A 22,596-nucleotide genomic window follows, 5' to 3' on the forward strand; every position below is an offset into this window, starting at 1 on the left:
CTAACAGAAGCAGATGAGATTAAGAAGAGGTGGCAAGAATACACAGAAGAACTATACAGGAAAGATCTGAATGTCCCTGATAGCCATGATAGTGTGGTCACTGAACTTGAGCCGGACATCCTAGAGAGTGAAGTCAAGTGGGCCTTAGGAAGCATTAGTAACAACAAAGCTAGCGGAGTTTACAGTCTTCCAGCTGAACTATTTTATATCCTAAAAGATGATGCTGTTAAAGTGCTGCATTCAATATGCCAACAAATTTGGAACACTCAACAGTGGCCGCAAGACTGGAAAAGGTCAGTTTACATTCCAATTCCAAAGAAGGGCAACGCCAAAGAGTGTTCAAACTACCGCACAATTGCGCTCATTTCACATGCCAGCAAGGTGATGCTCAAAATCCTACAAGCTAGGCTTCAGCAGTATGCGAACCGAGAACTACCGGAAGTACAAGCTGGGTTTCGAAGAGGCAGAGGAACTAGAGATCAAATCGCCAACATTCGCTGGATCATGGAGAAAGCAAGAGAATTCCAGAAAAACGTCTATTTCTGCTTCATTGACTTTGCTAAAGACTTTGATCGTGTGGATCACAGCAAACTCTGGCAAATTCTTAAAGAGATGGGAGTACCAGACCACCTTACCTGTCTCCTGAGAAACCTGTACGAGGGTCAAGAAGCAACAGTAAGAACCAGACATGGAACAACCGAGTGGTTCCAAATTGGGAAAGGAGTACGACAAGGCTGCATATTGTCACCCTGCTTATTTAACTTATATGCAGAGTACATCATGAGAAATGCCGGGTTGGATGAATCACAGGTCGGAATTAAGATTGCTGGGAGAATTATCAACAACCTCCGATATGCATATGACATCACCCTGATGGCAGAAAGTGAAGAGGATCTAAAGAGCCTCTTGTTGAGGGTGAAAGAGGAGAGTGCAAAAGCTGGTTTGAAACTCAGCATTAAAAAAACTAAGATCATGGCATCTGGCCCTATCACTTCCTGGCATATAGAAGGGGAAGAAATGGAAGCAGTGACAGATTTTACTTTCTTGGGCTCCAGGATCACTGCAGACGGTGACTGTAGCCATGAAATTAAAAGACGCTTGCTCCTGGGGAGGAAAGCTATGGCAAACCTAGACAGCATAGTAAGAAGCAGAGACATCACCTTGCCAACAAAGGTCCGTCTAATCAAAGCTATGGTTTTCCCAGTAGTAATGTATGGCTGTGAGAGCTGGACTATAAGGAAGGCTGAGCGCCGAAGAATTGATGCTTTCGAACTGTGGTGCTGGAGAAGACTCTTATGAGTCCCCTGGACTGCAAGGAGGTCAAATCAGTCCATCCTAAAGGAAATCAACCCTGAGTGCTCATTGGAAGGACAGATACTGAAGCTGAAGCTCAAATATTTTGGCCACCTAATGCGAAGAGAAAACTCTCTGGAAAAGACCCTGATGCTGGGAAAGACTGAAGGAAAAAGGAGAAGGGGACGACAGAGGATGAGATGGCTAGATAGCATCACCGATGCCATGAATATGAACTTGAGCACGCTCCGGGAGAGAATGCAGGACAGGAAGGCCTGGCATGCTATGGTCCATGGGGTCACGAAGAGTCGGACACGACTGAACGACTGAACAACAACTCTGCTGATTTATGACCTAACATCAAAAGAGTCCAAGGTTGATCCAGGAAGTGTGTGACGTTAAGCTAGTTGTACTGTCTGGAGATGTATGATCAGGATCTCCTTTTGTTGTTGTTGTTGTTTAAAGCAGTCACCAGTTGTGGGGAATTAGATAGGGCAGCGTTGGGCAGAGTTGGGCATTAACACTGCACCATCCTGCCCCCGCCTCCCACGTCTTGCAACGCTTTTCCTACGCATGGAGCAGATAGCAGCTGACAAGGATTTAAATTGGGGAAAGGGCTTGGGAGGAAAGGGCTGAACCCCTGCAAGGGCCATGGCTCCAATTTAAGGGGCCTTCTGGTGGCTTTTATGTTGTATGTTAGGATTTTAATTTTTGCAAACTACCCAGAAAGCTTTGCCCATTGGGCAGAATAGAAATGTAATACATATTAGATTAAATTAAAAAATATGTTTCTAATAAAACAGCTGTAAGACCTAATCACAGATCTCCCATGTCGTGTCTAGTCTGGCTCTCAAATACTGTCTGGCCTCCACTGGCATCTTCTTTAGAAGGAAGCACAGCTGATGGGTTGATCACAGTGCCTGTTCTATCGCATGTGCTTTGGTCACTCCTTGTAGTCCGGGAGAGAAGGGGCTACTAGTTCGGCGATTCTCAAGTTTAGACTTACTGAAGGTCAGAGTATCTATGTAGGAATTCTTGGTACACCATGAAAATTAATGGATCCCAGAATGCAAATTGCTCATTTTCACTACTTGCTCTCTAAAATTATTCTTAATCTTGAATTTTTTTCCCAGCTGGAAGATAGGAGAGAGTATTTAGTTTCTGAAATATTGGAATAGGAATGGCTCTCTTGATTAATTTATGCCCACTCCATTGTCATCTTTTGCTAACCCTTTCTTCTGTCTGCTTCCTAGTGGTGGGACACTGTTGACTGTGACAGGTACCAACCTGGCCACTATCAAGGAACCCAGGATCCGAGCGAAGTACGGCAGTGCTGAGAGGGAAAACGTAAGTAAAGCGTGGATATGCTGACTAGTAGAGTAGTTTTAAGAGAGTTGAAAATCAGATGGTAGACATCATTGTCTCTGATGCACATACAGAATTCTTTTGTCCCACTGTTTGTGGTCCAACAGACTTCTCAGCTTGTGTAACCTTGCAGAAACCTCTGAAACATTTACCAGAGGAGATAGTGGAATGGGTGTGCACACCATGGACAGCAGTTGCTCTCAGCAATTGCTCTCTCATACCACCTTCAACACGCTATGGGAAAACATCTATTGTGCATCTCTAGCCAAGGATGCCATGCGTGGCTGGAGAAATGTGAAGGGGAACGCTTAAGTTGTTGTGCTGTGTGTGGTGTGATCTAGAAAGATCCAGGTAAAATCCATCTCTCTTGCATGGAGAGTAGTAGCTACACCTTGAAGGGAATTCTTGCAGTGGAACGAAAAGAGCCATTTTTGTTTCCAGCCCTGTTGTTGTATCTGAACATAAAAACATTAGAAGAGTCATGCTGTGTCAGACCAAGGGTCCATCTAGTCCAGCATTCTGTTCACATAGTGGCCAACCAGCTGCCCACGGTAAACCCACAAGCAGGACATGAGTGCAACAGCACCCTCTGCACCCATCACCAAACATTTTTCTCTCCCCCTACTACCCCCATATCTTGTTCCTTAAATTTCATGGAGAGCTGTGCTATTGCATCCAATTAATGGGTTATGCAACCTCCCGCTCCCACAAAAAACAGCAAAACAAGTAGAAAATGGACTTGCCTGGGATACATTTCCTTAGTAAGAGTAATAGCAGAATAGACAAAAACAGTATAGGAAAAGACAAAGGAAAACACCACAGTTACGCAACATATGACAGCCATGACGGCACAGGATTAACTTGCTTGCAAGTCTGTGCAAACTTTGGAACTTAAGTTTTACCAGGAAGATTTGTTCCTTTTCTTAAACATAAACAGCATGAACACAATTTGCAATAGAACCTAAGCAGTTTGTTTGTTTGTTTGTTTATTTGTTTATTTATTTATTTCATTTCTATACCGCCCAATAGCCGAAGCTCTCTGGGCGGTTCACAAAAACTAAACCAAACAGCACACAATAAAACAATTTAAAATATACAGAACATTAAAACCACAAATATAAGTTAAATATAGTTTAACTCGGCACAGGCCTATTTATAATATGGACATGACTGTAGTTGGGAGAAATGTAGCGGCTCCACCTTCATCTCTTGTTTTAAAATGGTAGGTGTGAGATGGTATGATTTTGAGCGGGATTTGGCCAAAGCCTTTTGAGTGGGATTTTGAGTGGGATTTGGCCAATTAAATTGCTGCAAGAAATGCTACAGAACCTTCGACATGGACCTCCTGCCTAAAACAGCACTTCTGTATGGCACATTTTGTTGAGTTATGCCGCTGTTACCAAGGAGGATAGGTACACACTTCCTTCCAGGATTAATTACTCTTGACCTTGCTTTATGTTTGAAATCAGATGAAACCACTGAGATATCATGTTGGCTAAGTCTAGTGACTTCTTTCTTTCTAGAATTGCACGGTTTACAATGATACCGCCATGGTGTGCTATGCCCCCTCCATTGACAATCCAGTCCGGAGCCCTCCAGAGCTTGGTGATCGCCCAGATGAGATCGGTTTTGTTATGGATAATGTCCAGGCCTTGTTGATCATCAACAGAACCAACTTTGTCTATTACCCAGATCCAGTGTTTGAGTCTCTCCCTTCTGGCATGCTGGAGCTCAAGCCAAGCTCCCCACTCATCCTCAAGGTAATACTCCCCTCGACACATTTTTTTTCACTGCAGGCCCAGCCCAACCCATCTTGCCATCTGAGGCGAGAAGCTGCCCACCACCACCTTCCTTCCTGGCTGCAGGGAGCTCCCCAAAACTCTGGCGAGACTTTGGACGAGCGGGGGTACAGTTCTAGAGGGCAGGCAACTGCTCCAGAGAGCCCCGCCAGCCGCTGTCTTGCTGCAGCAAACATCACAGCAGGAGAGAGACTGGCGGTGCGCTCAAGACCACCTGCTAGAGGTGGCAGCAACGGGCCGTCCTGGTGGGGGTGGCGGGGGGGGGAGCTATGCAATTCATCGCTCTTCCCTCTCCACCGCCTGAATCGTTTGCCTCAGTCTGCCTAATAAGATGGTGGGCTCTGCTTTACTGACTACGCACGAGCATTCTTTCGTGGCATCACTGGTGTTCCCACCAGATATGCACTAGTTACACAGCTTTCTGCATCGAACAGGATTGCCAGATATTCCTGGATCTATTAGGTGACATTTCTTTCCATGAAGTTAAGAAATCCTGACACTAGTAGTATGCTAGAGCAGGGTTCACACCTGTAGAGTGTGGACTCTACAGGACTGTAGAGAGGAGAAAAACTTGGTTGTGTCTTCATGTTACAGTGGCAACAGCAAGTGATATGATGTCAGCAAATATTCCCCTTCCTATTGAGGTCACTCATGTTCAGCCAAGGATCATTTGCAGCTATTGGAACTGTCACCTTCAGTTACCTTAGGCGCAGAAGATCTTTCAGCCTGAGGGCTGAATTCCATTTCACAGAAGCTCTTGGGGACCACATTCCAGTGGAGCATGGGGCTGAATGCAAAAGCTGTGGGACCAAAGGCAAAAGGGGCAGGGCCAAAAATACCAGAATGTTGTAGCTTTAAAGCCTTTACTGCCAGTAACGAAGCCTTAGGAGAGGCATTTCAGGCTTTCAGAATGGGGGGGGGGGACTGCACAAAAGCCAGGAAACCACCAATCATTTGGTGGTTTTCTGGCATTTGTGCAGTCCCCCCGCCCCCCATTCTGAAAGCCTGAAATGCCTCTCCTAAGGCTTCGTTACTGGCAGTAAAAGCTTTAAAGCTACAACATTCTGGTAGGAAAGGGGTCATTCTTGGGGGAAAGGGGTGGGGTCAGGGGAAGGGGGCGTGGCTATCTGGGGAACCCCAGAGGGCCAGATTAGGACCCCAGGTGAGCTGGTTCTGCACCCCTGGTGTATTGGAATGTTACTCCTTCAGCTTTTACTGCCCTCTTATCCAGAGAAGAAAGTTGATGGCGGGATGTATCTCCTTGTGCGTTAGAACGCTGAGCTGAGAGCCTACCAGTAAACCCAGTCTTATTCTTGTTTCTTTCTTAAAGGGCCGCAACCTGCTCCCTCCAGCATCTGGCAATTCCCGGCTAAACTACACTGTGCTGATTGGTGACACTCCCTGTGCCCTTACGGTTTCTGAGACCCAACTTCTCTGCGAGTCACCAAATCTCACAGGACAGCATAAAGTGACGGTAAAGCAAGTCAGGCATGGCCCCGTTTGTGCTTCATGTTGCTTTGACAGCCTTCTACAACACACTGGGCGCTTGTTATTTTCCTGCTGAAAAAGTCTCATGTAGTCCAGGTTGCAAAGAGTACAGAATATATGCATTGGCTTTTTGTATTTTATCACAGTTCCCCACCCCTTCCCAAATACAAATTTTGCCACTTGGAAATCTGTGCTCTGATTCTGTACACTATCTTACACATATTGCTTATGCTATTGTTGAGGCAAATTTGTGTTACCTACCGTATTGCAGAATGTGGAATCTCTGGACTGTTTTGGAGGTAATATTAGAGCAAGGAATTCTAGCAGACCTAAGGGGAGAAAATCCAGGTTTCTTGCACGATGGGAGACAAAGTGGATTAAGACCTTTTGGATTCCAATGCAGAATGTCTTACAAATTACTGCATTCTAAAGGGTTTTGTTTTGTTTTAATTGGAAAAAACTATTCTGAGTGATATGAAAGCACTCCTGGAGCTCTTTGTGTCCTTAGCAGTTCTGTCAACGTCTCCCCTTCTTGCATTTGTAACAAAGCTCTTAATATTGCTCCTGGTTGTTGGTGAGCATCAACCAGTGTGAAATAATTGGGTTCAGATGAGTGTACAAATCCCAGAGTGTCTGGATGGTAGAATTGGGCTGATGTGCATGGAGCCCTCCATCTCCTGCATGGATCAGTGTTCCCCCTTATCTGCTTCTCTGTGGCCCTTTTATCATCAGTAGTCTTCACTGAACACTGTTCTCCACCATGTCATCCACTATGTTCACCATGGGCAAATAACAAGGTGGAAGTAAAGTAAGCCCAAGCATTCATGGGGCAACTGCAAGTAATCTTCAGCTGCATGTGGAGATAGGTGTTCCTACTGAACAAGTGGAAGGCTGACTAGAGACCGTGCCACAGCTGTTTCCATGCAATACTAGCTGTTTGTCTCTGTGTCATTTCCCAGCTGGTGTGAGAGCTCATATGGATAATGCTACATGCATACACAGGGATCTCAATGAAAAGACAAGGATACATCATAGGGATTGGAACAAGTCCTACTTGTGATCTGTCCAAATGCTCCTTACAGCTTTGCCATGAGAACACACCCTACCTGGGGCTGTTCCTTGTATTTAGGATACTTCCACCTGACCCCCATGGTTACTTGATTAGGTTTTTTTTTATCATTGGCTTCAGAAGTGGAAAGGAAATTTGTGCTCATTCTCAAAGCAGGTTGTTTTTTGCCTGTTCCTGCCTACCATTCGATAGTCCCTGAATGTGTTAAGTAGGATTTGCTGTCTATTAGGCTGCCGCACAGCAATTCTGACTCAGTCAGTGTGGCCTTGGGTACTTGAAAGAGACCCAAAACATTCCCTCCTCCAGGCACCTCATCCATCAGGGGAATGCACTTTGCATCCCATCTGTTATTATAATGTTGTTTGAATGAGACATCAGACTCGCTGCTTGCTCCTTGCAGGCATCAGTAATATACCAGCCTCTGTCTGCATCCCATCTAATTTCTTTACAGTGCTTTGGACAGGCAATGTAAGACTTAGCCCTGCGGTGCCTAACCATTGTCCTTCCCCTCTCATGCCTTTGCTTCCCTCTAAGGCTGCAACCAATGCCAGCTATCAGGTTCTTGGGGCGTGGCTGGTAAAGTTGGAGTAACCATTATAATGAGTATGCTGAGAGGCACAGAGCGCCCTGTTCTGTTTTTGATAGAATAATCATCTTAGCCTTCTTCCCCACAAATTTGCCTGCCACACCCATCCTTCTTCTTTACTAAACAGGAGGAGAATTGACCAGTACTTTGGGATCACAACTGTTCCTTCATCATTAGCAACCCAATCATTCACTGTTCAGATCTTGCACCCTCTTGTTATGCTCTCAAACAGGGGCAATTCTAAACTGCCCAGTTTTGAAATCTGTTTGGGTCCCTCTGGTAAGTGGAGATGAATGTAAAAGCAATCGGGGCCACCTTATTGCAAAGAAGGGCTCATGCTGGTTCTTTCTGTCTCCTGGTGTCTCCCAGATCAAGGCTGGGGGCTTTGAGTTCTCCCCCGGGACGCTGCAGATCTATTCAGACAACTTGTTGACCCTGCCAGCCATCATTGGCATTGGTGGGGGCGGGGGCCTCCTCTTGCTTATCATCATAATTGTCCTCATTGCATACAAGCGGAAGTCCCGGGATGCTGACCGCACCCTCAAACGTCTTCAGCTGCAGATGGACAACTTGGAGTCTCGCGTGGCCTTGGAGTGCAAGGAAGGTGAGGATGCTTGGCTGATTTTTCTTTCTCATTGCTCTATCATTCACACTTAATTCAGCCTGCCCATCAGCCTTCCAATTTTAGCCTATCCCTTTAGAGAGAGGGAACTTTCTTGCTCTTTGCTGTACACCAGTTTCTAAGCTCTCTCATTTACAAGAACACATTAGCAATAGAAGCAGCGACATTATCATTTTAAGGAAAAGGAAATACCTTGCTAGGACATGCTACAAAACCTACCACCATTTCAGCCATCTGGAAAAATGGGTGTATGTTTTTCAGAGGTTGTTTTGTGCTCTTTGGGTTCCTTTCCTAATTGAAATTTGTGCATCTTTTATTTTTTCTTCAGCTAAATACCATGGCCTGCTTTCTGCCGGACATTATAATAAATGCTAAGTTAAAGCATCTTTTAGAACAAACTTGTTTTAGGGAAGATCTCTCTCTAATGAGACCACTTACAGTAAAGGTGTTCAGGATTTATGATTTAACATGTAGCCTGCAGTCCATGGATTGCTTCATGACTTTAGTGAGATTCAGTGCAGTACTTTGATATAAGTAAGAACTTAAGAGGAACCATGTTGGATCAAACCAAGGGTCCATCTAGTCCAGTATTCTGTTCACACAGTGGCCAACCAGCTGTCGAGCAGGAACCCACAAGCAGGACACAAGTGCTAAAGCACCCTCCCACCCACGTTCCCCAGCAACTGGTGTACATAGGCACACTGCCTCTGATACTGGAAGTAGCACATGATCATCAGGACTAGTAGCCATCGATAGCCTTCTCCTGAAGGAATTTATCTAATCCCCTTTTAAAGCCATCCAAATTGGTGGCCATCACTACATGCTGTGGTAACGAATTCCATAGTTTAACTATGTGCTGTGTGAAGAAGTATTTCGTTTTATCTGTCCTGAATCTCCTATCATTCAGTTTCATGGGATGACCCCTGGTTCTAGTACTGTGAGAGAGGGAGAAAAAAGTAGTTTGTGGGCTGCAGCTTAAGGTTTCTACTGTGATTATTACCTTGGCACCTGTTGCTATGACTGTTTCTCTAGAGCAGGGGTCCCCAACGTGGTGCCCATGGACTACATGGTGCCCATGGGGACCTCCAAAGGTACCCACAAAGCTCTCCACTCCGTCCCCTCCACAAATTTCTTTTAAATAAAAAACTTGGAAAATGTTAGGGGAGTCTTCTTTAAGGAAATGGATCAGCTGCCTTCACAAGATATGATAGCGTTTTTCAAGTACTTGAAAGGTCACAGAGAGGAAGGCCAAGATCTCATCTCGATCATCCCAGAGTGCAGGACACTGAATAATAGGCTCAAGTTACAGGAAGCCAGATTCTGGCTGAACATCAGGAAAAACTTCCCGACTGTTAGAGCAGTACGACAATGGAACCAATGACCTAGGGAGGTAATGGGCTCTCCCACACTGGAGGCATTCAGGATGAGGCTGAACAGAGGTGTTCTGACTTGGATTATTGCACTGAGCAGGGGGTTGGACTCGATGATTTTGTAGGCTCCTTCCAACCCTACTATTCTATGATTCTATGAAGTAGTTTGGGCTTTGCATTATGTCCCTGAGCAGGATTCCTTCCAATGTAGTTTATGTAATTTAGGTGCTTAGGCAGCTCACCAAAACTCACTTCCTTGTGGAGGCATTTCATGAGGGGAGCCATTACATTTGCAGGCCATTACTGTTTGGAGCAATCCAATTGGATAGAGCATGTCCTTGCCAGCACCATATAGTCCCAGCTTGCACTGGCCAGGAAGCAATGTGTGGACCAATCAGCTTCATAGGATGACCCTGGGTTCTAATATTATGAGAGAGGAAGACATTTTTCTCCCTCTCTCATAATACTAGAACCTGGGGTCATTACATGAAGGAGATTCAGGGGAGATTCAGGACAGATAAAAGGAAGTACTTCTTCACACAGCACAGAGTCAGACTATGGAATTCGCTACCACAAGACATAGGGATGGCCACCAATTTCGATGGCTTCAAAACAGGATTGGACAAATTCATGGAGGATAAGGCTATCAGTGGCTACTAGTCCAGATGGCTATGTGCTACCTCCAGTATCAGAGGCAGTGCCCCTAAGTACACCAGTTGCTGGGGAACATGGACAGGAGGGTGCTGTTTCACTCGTGTCCTGCTTGTGGGTCTCCCGTTGATGGCCAGTGTGTGAACAAAATACCGGACTAGATGGATCCTTGGTGTGAACCAACAGGGTTCTTGTTATGTTCTTATATATGTTGAAGAGACTTTCAGACAATGGTCTGAAGACACATGATGCATTTCTGCTGCTGAAGCTGTGCAAGTCTGTCTCTGTAAGCTGCCTAGTTGGGAGACCACCTGAGAACCGTAGAATCCACTCTGAGCATTTTGGAGGAAGATTTCGGCAGGGGAGCATGTATAAGTGTGAAATAATATCGTACCTTTGGGCTGATGTGTAAGACAGCAACTTGGACCTGATACAGCCCCGACACGGAGCACTGCTGTATATAAGTATTTTTTCCAGCAGCCTCTCACATAGGTGAACCTACCATGAGAACCTCAGGCCCAGAACCAAATCCACCCCTCTGGGCATCCCAGTTTAACCCTCCAGGGTTCCCCAGAAGGCCATGCCCTCTTTCCCGCATCCACCAGTCATTTGGTGGCTTCCCAGCTTTTGTGCAGTTGTTTCCCCATTCTGAAAGGCTCAGCTACTGGCAGTTCGAGCTTTAAGCTAAAATACCCTGGCATTCTGGCCTTGCACTGGAATGCAGCCCCTGAGAGCTTCTCTGAAATGGAGTTTGGGCTGCAAGAGATTCTGTACCCCAAATGGGAATTTAAGGGGAGGGGCTGTGGCTCAGTGGCAGAGCACCTGTTTTTCATGTAGAAGGTCCCAAGTTCAATCCTTGGCATCTCCAGGTAGGGCTAGGAAAGATTTCTGTCGGAGAACAGTCAGGATATACCAGCCTTCCCCAACCTGGTGCCCTCCAGATGTTTTGGATTTCACCTCCCATCATCCCCAGCCAGCATGGCCAATGGTCTGGAATGCTGGGAGTTGCCCTCCAAAACAGGTTCGGGGAGACTGGCAGGCAATACTGAGCTAGGTAGACCAAGTGGTCTGACTCAGTCTAATGCAGTGAAAGGACTGAGATGTAGCTCAGCGGCAGAGCCCCTGCTTTGCATGCAGAAGGTCTCAGATTCAATCCCCGGCATCTCCAGGCAGGGCTGGGAAACGCCTGCCTGAAACCCTGGAGAGCCGCCCCCAGTCAGTGTTGACAATACTGTGCTGGCTGGACCAATGGTCTGACTCAGTGTAAGGCCGCTTCCCAAGTTCCCATGGGTACTAAATAATTAGTTTCTTTCCTAGTATTTAATGAAGCAGGACCTGCCCTGCTCATAAGATACCCTAATTGCTTCTGAAGCTATGTTATTCACTGAAAATCACAAAAGCACCACTTTTGCGAGATGTTAGAGAAAATTGTCCACTTACAAATGCTTAGCTGGTGCTCTCTTTTCTGCTCAAATATGTGGCCCTGACACACAGACTTCCATATACCCAGTGTGGTGTAGCGATTATCAAGGGTCGGTCTAGGAGCAGGGAGACCCATATTCAAAGCCCTACTCAGCAGTGAAGCTCCCTGGATGGCCTTGGATCAGTCACTGCCTCTCGGCCTAACTTACCTCACAGGATGGCTGGTGAGGATAGAATTTATTATATTTAATAACTGACTTGCTCAAATGGGGCTTACTCGCCTACTCAAATATGATGCCCCAGGTGATAGAGTTGCAAAACTTTTGGGCACTGCAGGCCAAATCTGACTGTTACTCACTGTATGATGACATCCAACCACCTTATCCTGTGATACTGTAACACTGACTACTTAAGGAGGGCATTAACCATGGTGAAATCAGCAACAGACAGAATATATTCTAATCTAGCATTGTTATTCGTTACGTTCCTATTCCCCACTTCCTCCAAGGAGCTCAGAGTGATAAACAAGATTCTCCCATCCTTTAATTATTTTATTATGTTTTTAACTATTGTACAATGCCTAAAGAACTAGTTTTATGAGGTATTTTATTATTTAGATTTAAGTATAGTAACTAAGTTCCTACTACACCTGGGGTGTCCATGGCTTTTTCTAGCACTCCAGTTTTGCTTGCAGCCTGGATTGTTCTGCAAGCTTGGTTCCTCTTTCATGGGTCGTTGTTTGGGGAGAGTTTGGGTTCAGGTGAAACAGTTTCATTGAAGGTGGTTGAATTTTATTTGTTACAGTTCGAAGGAACTTAGCAAGATTTTAAGAGGAAAAGTTTTAAAGGAAAGAGAAGGCTGCCCGAAAAAGGCTGTGGGTCTCTCATTATGTGACAGACAGATGCTGAGAAATTGGACAGAATGCTGCTTCTGATCCTGCTGATAAAACCTAATTGCCCATTATCACCACAAGCCGGTGCCTGGGGCTGTGACCCTGCCAACTCCAAGTTGGCCCAGAGGCTGCCACAGAAGCGGGCACCTAAAATGAGATAATAAAAAAAGAGGGAAGTGGAAAAAATAGCCCTGTAGATAGAAATAGTGACAGAGAGGATTGGGGCGGGGGGAGCGCATGGAGAGGATTTCGCCTTGTCTTCCACAGCTGGCAGATAAAAGGATCTGCTTTTAATTAAAAGCTGCAATATCTTCTCTGCCTTTTCTCTTTTCTAGTCCCACTAGTTACAGATAAGATAGTGTGCCTTTCAAGCTGATGGTTTGTTTTTTTCTCATCAAACTGATCAGCCTACAGCCCTCTGCCGCTTCTAGCATCCTTTTAAAGTGCCATTAATTTGATTTTTCCCCCTGCATCTCCCCCTCCCGTCTGCACTTGTACAGCACTAGAACGTGTACACAAACAACCTGCTTCCCCTTGTAGGTGCAATTAAAGGTACAGGATGCCATTTCTCTCTCTCTCTCTCTCCCCCCCCCCCAAGTCCAACCAAGCACTAGGTCACCAAATGGTTGTTCCACCTGCAAGATGTGAAATCAGAATGCAGTGCAGACAATCTTGCAGTGAACAACTGTTTCCTGTCCTCCAATGCTCCCTTAAAAAAATCTCTGCCTGCATTCTGCCATTCTCAGTACCCTTTTATATGCACAGCCAGAAAGGCAATTTTATGCCAAAGCAATAGCTTTCAGGCCTCTCACCTGCCTGCCATCGCTGCTTCAGTGTCAGGAGACTGGACTAGATGGCACTGGAAAGGTCCCTTCCAGTTTCGCTTCTGTAGTTCGGACCTTCTTGGATCTTTTTTCTGCTCTTGCTGTGTAACTCCAAGCTTAGTGCTGTTTTGCTTTCTTCACTCTCTGGGATGGGCTAATTTTAGGTGCATTTAATTCACTTGGATCCTTGAGTAAAGTTTGGGATATTGTAAAAACTGGCTAAGGCATTAGTCATTGGGTTGGCAGTAGTCCTGCAGACCATTGATAGGATAGATTGGGAACAGGGCTTCTTGCTTAATCAGCTTCTTTCTTCCCAGCCTTTGCTGAGCTACAGACTGATATCCATGAGCTGACCAATGACTTGGATGGAGCCGGCATCCCCTTCTTGGATTATCGCACCTATGCCATGAGAGTCCTCTTCCCTGGAATAGAAGACCATCCTGTGCTGAAGGAAATGGAGGTGTGGGAATGTGTGTATGCGGTCTGCTTGGAGAGCATTTCACTTTGGGTTGTGCTGTCTTTGTGAGTTTATGCCTTGGGGAAGATGCATAGGGGAGCTCGTAGCTCAGTGGCAGAGCCCCTGCTTTGCATGCAGAAAGTCCCAGGTTCAATCCCTGGTGTCTCCAGGCAGAGATGGGGAAGACCCCTGCCTGAAAGCCTGGAGAGCCGCTGCTACTCAGTGTCAACAACACTGGGCTAGATGGACCAATGTCTGACTCGGGATAAGGCAGCTTCCTACGTTCCTATGACTTGTCTGCACATCTGCTGTACCAGTCACCACAGTCCTCTTCTCAGCTTTCCCAAGGATGTTGTGGTGGAACTTCTGTCTGTCGAGGTCTCTCTGGCATAGGATAGACTAATGATTTCAAAGTAAAACTGTTCCACCAGTCCCACTTCCCACCCCACCCCTGCCACCCCAGGATTTACTACCTGTGAAAGAAGGCACATGCAAGCTTCTGATGCTTATACAAGCTTAGGGGTTTGTTTTGGAAGCATTCTGACCGAAGAGCTTTTCAATGGGATAATGGTCCTGTTGCCTCCACAGCTGGCTGTTCATGTATCTTTTTCTGTTGATACATGTGACTAGCTGCCATTGGTGAAATACCACCCAAACTAAGGGTAGGTAGAAATAGTCTGATATAGTTTCCCAGATACTGGGTAGCAGGAATCTTTTGGAGGGGATTTTCAGACTGCTAGGAGCTAGGTCTAAAGATAATGATGGTGACAATGCACCAACGGATGGGACAATTGTTAGTTAGAGGGTAAGAATGATCAGTGGGTCCAAAACAAAGATAAACTTTTATTGATAACAATCTATCGCAATGGCTTTGTGGTTTTCCCAGTTGTTGTCACTTCATATAGCATCTTGAGCATGGGGACTGATGTGCAGTTCCTGTTTCATTCATTCTCATAAGGACACTGTCAGTAAGTTGGTGACATTCCAGTTTTACAAATGGGGAACTGAGCCTGAGAGAGAATGACTTGACTAAGATGACCTACCCTATCAATGGCTTCAGGAGGATTTGAGCAAGCCAACAGTCATTATTGGACTACACTGGATCATTCCTGCTTTCTTTGCTCTTCTGATATTCCTACAAAATTCCAGAGCAAGGAGACATCTATCCTGCTCATTATTATCTTAGTTGTTGCGAGAATAACTGGAGTAACTTGTCTGTACCTGGGGATTTCAGTTCCAGAACGATATTGATTGATAGCAACTGAGAGAACTAAGGTGTGTGTGTTTTAAGGCTGTTAATAAGTTAAATGGGGCAAGAACAGAGTGAGCCATAGATATATTGGGCAAGCATGAAGACAGGCAGCAAAAGTGCTGCTAAGGGCAATTCAGATTTTAAATCTTTTAAGGAGTAGCAGAATGAAACTGAGTAAAGGCAACTTACAGCAGAAACATTTTCCTTACAGCAAAATCTATCAGGTTGTGGGAAAGTCTCTTGATGGAATTGATGGCATCACTAGGGTTTGTCACACTGAAAAGCAGACTGGGCAATTTTGGGGGAAATATCTATACAGCACAGGACTTTCCTGTACTGGCTAGTGGAGAGTAGTGCATTGTGCCACTGAGGGATGTTTTTACTTCAGTGCTTCTGCTTCTGTGACATGGACCTTTCTGCTGCTTCAATTATCTCCTTTGCAAGGTCACAGTGTGATGGTCTTTGTACCTATATAGTCTTAGAAAATCTTTCTTTCTTTCTTTCTTTCTTTCTAGCCATGGATTGCTCAGACACCTGTGGTGCTCATGCCCTTTGTTTTGGGGCCTCGCTGACGGGTCCACTCTTGTGCATGTTTCTGTCAGAACTATCTCACTAAATAATTTCTCATTCTATAGAGAACTTCTCCCAAGAGCCATGATCCATGTTTATCTTTAATGCTCTGAGCATATGGTTGATCTTCACATAGTGATTGATTGTATGTGACTGTGTGCTTCACTTCTAATGTGATGGCCTTTCTCTTGACCCCTGGATATGTGGTCCGGGGGGGCTCTCATTGCGATTGTGATAGATTGCTGTAGTTCTGGGACATTGCCTCCATAGGTTTCTGCCAAAGTGGAAAATATGTGGTAGTGGTTCCATCTCTGTGACACTGGAAGTCAATGAAGGGCTAGAGTCTCAAAATCTTAGAACCTGGGGGTCACTGAAGGCAAGTGGTGGGAGATCCAGAACAAACAAAAGCAAGTACTTCTTCACACAACACATGGTTAAACTATGCAATTCTCTACCACAAGATGTGAGTGCCACCAATGCAGATGTCTTTAAAAGAGGATTACACAAATTAATGGAGGGTAATGCTTTCAATGGTTACTAGTCATGGAAGCTATATACTACCTCTGGGATCAGAGGCTGTATGCCTCTAGATAACAGTTGCTCGAAGAGATTGTTGCCCTCGAGTCCTGGTTGTGGGCTTCCCAGAAGCATATGGTTGGCCACTGAAGGAAACAGGATGCTGGCCTAGATGGACCTTTGATCTGATCCAGTAGGGCTCTGTTTATGTTCTTAATGAAAGGGCCGACATACTGGCAAGGAATACATTTCTTCATGCTAGTCGAAATGAGCGTTGGGTCACCACAGTATGGCTATGGCATTCACTGACGTTAATATCAATGTTTATATTAATATCATTGCTACTGTCATTTTCTGCTGCACTTGGTTTATCCAATTGGGTTTGTTTGATGCATGACTGACCACTTGTTTCCAAGAGACTTGCCTGACATCATCAGACTTCCTAGCTCTCAGATTTCCCCAATGCGGCCTCATCCGTTGCTTCTTCCCCAACCAGCTCCCCCTCCCTTTGCAATGTTCGCTTAATTTAGTACAAGCAATTGTGCAAAAATTGGCTTCACATTTTCCTGTGTAGTGAGGTTGTTCTTGATTGGAGAAGTGAGAGGTGGCCTTATCTTCCTTTCACTGCTGACCTCGCAGAGTAATTAATGTTGACGTGGGTTTCAGAACATATTTAGGAGACGTAATCGGCTCCAGAACACGATGCAGTTATTAATTACAGAGAATCAAATGCTTGTCAGTTCAAGCACACAGGCTGCCTATTGTAGCCTAGCACAATCGTTGTTTCTGTGATCTAGTTTTACCAGCCCAGTTATGGGCCATCCATCCTGTATTTTATGGTGGTTCTTCAGTTAAAAAAACCAACACATTGGGTCCTTTAACTATCCAGCTCTGGGAATGTGTTGTTAAGATCCAGTAAGATTAAAGTGGGAGGACCTCAATTGTGAGCTTTTCACATTCAAAATAGCAGGGCATGTATAAAATCCCTACTCTTCTGTGTCTCTAATAAATATTGATTGTCCCCTTGTTCTGTTCTTATAGACTGGATTTATCCTTAAACATTTGGAGACATGTTCCCATTTGGCATGTATTCTCACTACTCAGCTGCTTCTGGTACTTGTGTCCATTTCCTTGCTTATTCAGTAGGGATGATTAAGTTTTAACATGCTTTATCTATTGTTTTAATCACATGGTCATGGTGGAATTCCACTAATTCAGGGGTGGGGAACGTGTAGCCCTCCAGATGTTGTTGGACTGCAACTCCCATCAGTCCTCACCACTGGCTATGTTGGCTGGGGCTAATGGGAGTTGCAGTCCAGCACCACCTGCAGGGCCACATATTCTCCACCTCTGCACTAATTCAACCTATGTTTATATGAGCATTATGACAAACCAGAGTTAATTCATGTTGTCGTTGTTAGAAAAAACCCTCTAGATTAACCAGCACGGAGCATTTCCAACACATGGATTAGAACCACCACACTTTTAAATATTTTGAGGAAGAGTTTTTAACAATTCTACCATTTTTCTACACTTTAATTTTCTCTACATAAAGAATTTCTGATGGAATGTAACATCAAAATGCAATGTGGATTCTTAATACCCTCAGCAAAAGAAAAGATTTCCGCTCTCATGGCAGTGGAGATTCCACTTGAAATGTAAAAATACAGTATCCACAAACTACTCCAGTGTTCTGGAGATGGTTATCTGCCCTAGTCTCATTGACTCCAGTTATACTTTCCTACTCATGCATTACTGTTGCCTTTCATTTACTCATACATCTCCACTAGGCAAAAAATCCAAATTCTTCAAAACTCAAACAATGCTTTAAGAATAAAGTATGCACATTGCAACTATTTAGGTGAAAAAATAAGTATATTTATCTGTTTTATTGATGTGCATAACTTATTTTGAGCACAGAATGTGAGTTTTCTTGAGCCTAATGTTGGGGGTTGGATCCAGAATCCTTGTTCCGCTATTGGAAGGATTCCACTTCCGCAGTGGGATTTCCACATCCTCTTCCCCCCCCCGCCTTCAGCTGTCCCTCTCCCCACATACCTTCTAAATTTGCTCTGGAGTATTGAAGGCTCTTCTGGAGGAGATTTGGAGGGTACAAGGGGGTTGCTCCAGGGAGAAGGAGAGGACGTGGAACTCCCATTTCGCAAGCAGAATCCTTCCACTGGCGGAACAAGGATTCTGGATCCAATCCAGGATGTGTGTAAGAGTCCTGTAGACTTGGAGTGTATTAAGTGAAGAGTGATGCCACTAGGTTCAAGGCGAATGCAATCTGTGTGAAATGATTTTGTGAAGAAAAAAAAAACCCCTAATGACTTTGAGAAAAGTAATAGTGGCAAAAGTAGCCTCATGTTGTGTAAATGATTGTCTCAGGGTATTTGAGGGAGAGAGAATAGCAATAAAATGATGGGTATGTGCCTAGGTTGAGTCTGTGTTTTTTTCTGTATATTAGTGTTGCTTACTAGAAATTGTTATCTTGGAAAGGTCTGTTTTCCTTTCTACACTGGTACCAAAAAGTAGGTCCTTTGTGGATTACAGATTCAGTCTGCAAGGCTAGCCTGAAATCCAGGCATCTGAACTGAGAGTTCTGTTTTTATCCTCTCTGGAATGTGCTGGAGGTTTTTGGCCCATCTGTGTTTCATGTTCTTGGCAGTTATTTTGTTGTGATCACACTCTGCCTGTCATTACCTCCTTAATTATTGTGGGGGAAGAGAGAGAAAGAGAGAGAAAGAGAGGGCACACAGCAGCCAGGAGACAGGGACTTAAACTTACTAGTGCAAGAATAAGGTACAAATGAAACCATAAACTTCCAAATACAGGCAAACAGGAGGGCCTAGAGAGTAGTGTTCCCATTATCAGAACTTTCTCCTATATCTATATTTCATCATTATTGGAATTCAGTGTACTTCGTCCATTCATAAAATCCTATAATCCAAATGAGTTGCATTTCCATTTATTTGAATGTTTGATTCTCCCCCCCGCCCCTTTTCTGGACATAAGTAGGATACATTTGGATACATTTGATTGTTTTGTGGTAAAGTGTGGACCAGTCTCTTGGAATTGGGAATAGGAAGTTGCTGCAAAGGTTAGATCTGGCACAACGCTGAAATAGGAATTGCAGTGAGTAATCATGTATCAACTCTGGAAGCTAATTAAACAAAGGACATACATGGCCTCTCCCAGCTGTAATCCTCATTCCAGAGAAGCCATATATGCTTGGTTGGGAAAGTGAAATTGCAAGAGTGGAAATCCTATATTAAAACAAGTACAGTTTTAAAAGCCCAGTGTGATGTAGGTTTGTATTTATTTTCCATCTTATAATTAGAATGAGTTTAATGCTAGTTATTGCAAATTATTAGGGAAGAGTGTGTGTCGTCCCTCACTCCCTCCATTCCCCTCCCCACTTTGTGTGCATGCATGCAAAAAACACTAATCCAGAGCCAAGTGCAAGTGCTGTCATTAGCAGTTTCTCTCCATGTTGGGGTTTGGGGGTTGTTATTTCTTTGCTTTTGTGCAAATTTAAAGCCTGATTAAATACTTAATTCTTTATTGTTCATTTACTTCTGCTAATGATCACAAAAAGGAGGAGAAGAGCAACAGAGTGGGAGACGGAGGTGCGGGCTGGGAGGGAGGAAGAGGGTGTCTGCTTGCAAGAGAGACTTTGCTTCATTGCTTTCAGAGTTGTAGATGGCAAGCCAAGCCTGCTGAGATCATTTATGTGACAGATGTTTCGTGCTGCTGCCACTACCACCACCACCCTCCTCTATCTGCTGTGTGCAAGTCTGATAAGATCACTCGTGTAGGACAGGACCAATTTCTGAGCTTATCAAGTGTTGCCGATTTTGGAAGCAGAGTACACAGCCCAGATAGGAACATGCCATCTGATCATCTCTTCATGGCTTCTGAGTGAGCGGAGGACCTTGCTTTATTTTCATCAGTGAAAATTTGGGGCAGTGGCCTTGCACAAACCATCTGTGAGAACCACTATGTATGGAGCATTAGGCAGCTCTGCATGTTCAGATCCTGGCTAGGAACAACCAAGCTGTGCTAGTCAAAAGACATCCATGCCTTTCCCCGAACAGCTTTCTTCTCTCTCACGTCTCTTTGTTCTACAGGCATTTAGAAGCCTAGGGGTGGGGAGGAAGCAGATTTGGGGAGCAGTTTTAGAGTAGAGAAACAGTGGGCAGGGAGAGGGTTAAACACACTCTGGCCTGGTTCATACATCACTTCAACTCAGTTTTAAAACCTTGGGTAATGAAGATATTGGGTAATAACCAGTTTTAAAACCTTGGATAATGAAGAGCAATCATGCTGATGCACACTGTGGGGTCGCTCCTGCAGCAAGCAGGAGTGGCTAAACAACCCAGGGACACTCCATCTCTGGTACCGTTTAGCATTGTGTGCAAACCAGGAACTCTGGTTTATCATGGGAGAGACAACCTAGAGTTGGAACCCAGGGTTCAGCTGTGTGGAAACTGCAAGACAGCAAAAAACACGCACATACCCTGTCTGAAGAAATCCAGAATATAACAGCAGAAATAGCATGAGGAGAGCAGTTTGGGGAGTGTGTTGCGTGCCACGTGAGTGAGCCAGGCATTACAATGAGGGGGAAATCCCCTCATGTAGATTGGCCCTGTGTGTGTGTGTGTGTGTCACAAATTTGCAGACTCCATGTGTGCACGCATGTGTGCACACACTCACACCAGAGACACAGAGGGAGGCAAACATAGAATGATGCATCACACTAGAACTCACTCAGAGACACTGAACTTAAATCTATGCAACAGTGACCAGTATGGGGGTGGGGAATGAAGGAAAGTGACTTGCCTAATAACTAACACACAAGACAGAACAGACACAAACAACAAGATTAACAAAATAAATTAGGATGCAAGGGATTGAATTTAGGAAAGGATTCTAGGACAGAATTTTACTGAAAAGGTTCTTGGTCTGGATAAGAGGGAAAGTTCACAAGAGGCCAAAACAAACACCAGCCACACTTCCACAAAACCTTTTCAGTGTTACTCCTACAAAGAACTGGTAAAGAGCACTGGAAACAGTTCCCCAGTTCGGGTATGTTAATTCAATGTCCCTCCCCATTGTGACTGGGGAACCCTGGTAACATCAATCCCTGATTGGAAGCTAGAGCTGTCAACCACAAAACTACACCCCCCTCCTCTTCTTCCTCCCTACGCTCTGCCTGGGGTTGTCCTTTTTTGGAGAGAGTGTGGGGGAAATGTTGCAATTGTCAACTGCCTCATCTGAGTCTTCTGTCTTTTTCCAAATCTCTAAAGCTGATCAGAAATTCTGGCAGCAGCCCAATTTGGCTCAGACCTCTTGGAGGAGACATGCTTCACCTCAAATGAAGCCTGAATCTCTCCAGAGTGGGCCACCTTGCTTCTGGATTCAGGCTTTGTCCAGACCTGATGCATACCCTACAGTTAGACTCTGTTTGAATATTAGTTAGGCTCTGTTTGAATATTCAGAAGAAGGGGGGATTGTAGAAGTATGGTTCATTTGGCTTCTGAATCTCAATTTCTAATGTAAAATCTGAAGCCTAAGTTCCTGAAAGAGTTACTAGAAGTAGGAGTGGTTTGTATATCTTAAATCCTTGCTTCTTTTGAACATCTGAATTGCCCTGCAGATTATCCAGTTATTGCCAGCCTGGTTTGTGTTGCCATGTGATTTTCCTGGCCATTAGGAAACAAGCAAACCCCTGTGTCTCAGACTGTGAGCATTCAGAGACAAACCTGAGTAGCTGCTGGTAAGAGACATTAATTGGGGACTATACTCCTATGAATGCATACTTGTGTCTCATAAAAATCAAGTATGAAGTTGTCCTTCTTCCCATGTTTTTTTCTGCAAGATTTGCCAGATTGCCTAGTTGGAGGGATATTTGTCCTGCGACTCTAATGCCCAGGAGGCCTCCATTGTTAATGAACCACATGGATAATGTTCTATTTTGGTTTTACTTATTTATATTGCACCATCACCATATGACACTTTACAGAGTAACATAACCAAAAAGAAGATCTTTGCCCTGAGAAGCTTTTAGACTCACTTTAGATGACGGATATATGTGTATGTGTGTAAATGTAAAAGGTGCTTCCGCTATAGTTTTCTTTGGATTTCTGTAAGAACAAACTATACACAGAGATTCAAGCGACTATCAGTGGCCCAAAATGACACAGGTCCTTTCCCGTCTCTTCTTAAGTGCTCCATACCCTTCTCAGTATGGCACACCAAAGCAAGCAAAGCAGACCCATAACTATATTTAAGCAGAAAATTTTCCCAGCTTGAGTCCCTGTAGACCAGATACCCTGGTCAGAGTTAGTAAATTATTTTCTGCTTCATGGCTGGAGAGACCATTTGGGAGGCAGTAGGAGACATAGGGCTGCTACAAGC

General features: G+C 44.6%; 1 protein-coding gene across 2 annotated transcripts in view; it reads left to right on the forward strand.

The window, feature by feature from the left end:
* The window catches only part of PLXNA1 (plexin A1), a 395,495-nt gene that overhangs the window by 319,037 nt on the left and 53,862 nt on the right, over nucleotides 1-22,596 (forward strand). For both annotated transcript variants that reach the window (XM_084840187.1, XM_084840188.1), the window contains exons 17-21: nucleotides 2,547-2,640; nucleotides 4,182-4,418; nucleotides 5,788-5,931; nucleotides 7,970-8,204; nucleotides 13,699-13,841. In XM_084840187.1, coding sequence (XP_084696313.1) covers nucleotides 2,547-2,640; nucleotides 4,182-4,418; nucleotides 5,788-5,931; nucleotides 7,970-8,204; nucleotides 13,699-13,841 — 853 coding nt within the window. The remainder of the gene's footprint in view (nucleotides 1-2,546; nucleotides 2,641-4,181; nucleotides 4,419-5,787; nucleotides 5,932-7,969; nucleotides 8,205-13,698; nucleotides 13,842-22,596) is intronic.

Source organism: Heloderma suspectum, chromosome 2, assembly GCF_057233095.1.
Source record: "Heloderma suspectum isolate Gila_16-S chromosome 2, 16-S_ref, whole genome shotgun sequence".
In the NCBI taxonomy this organism is placed as follows: Eukaryota; Metazoa; Chordata; class Lepidosauria; order Squamata; family Helodermatidae; genus Heloderma; species Heloderma suspectum.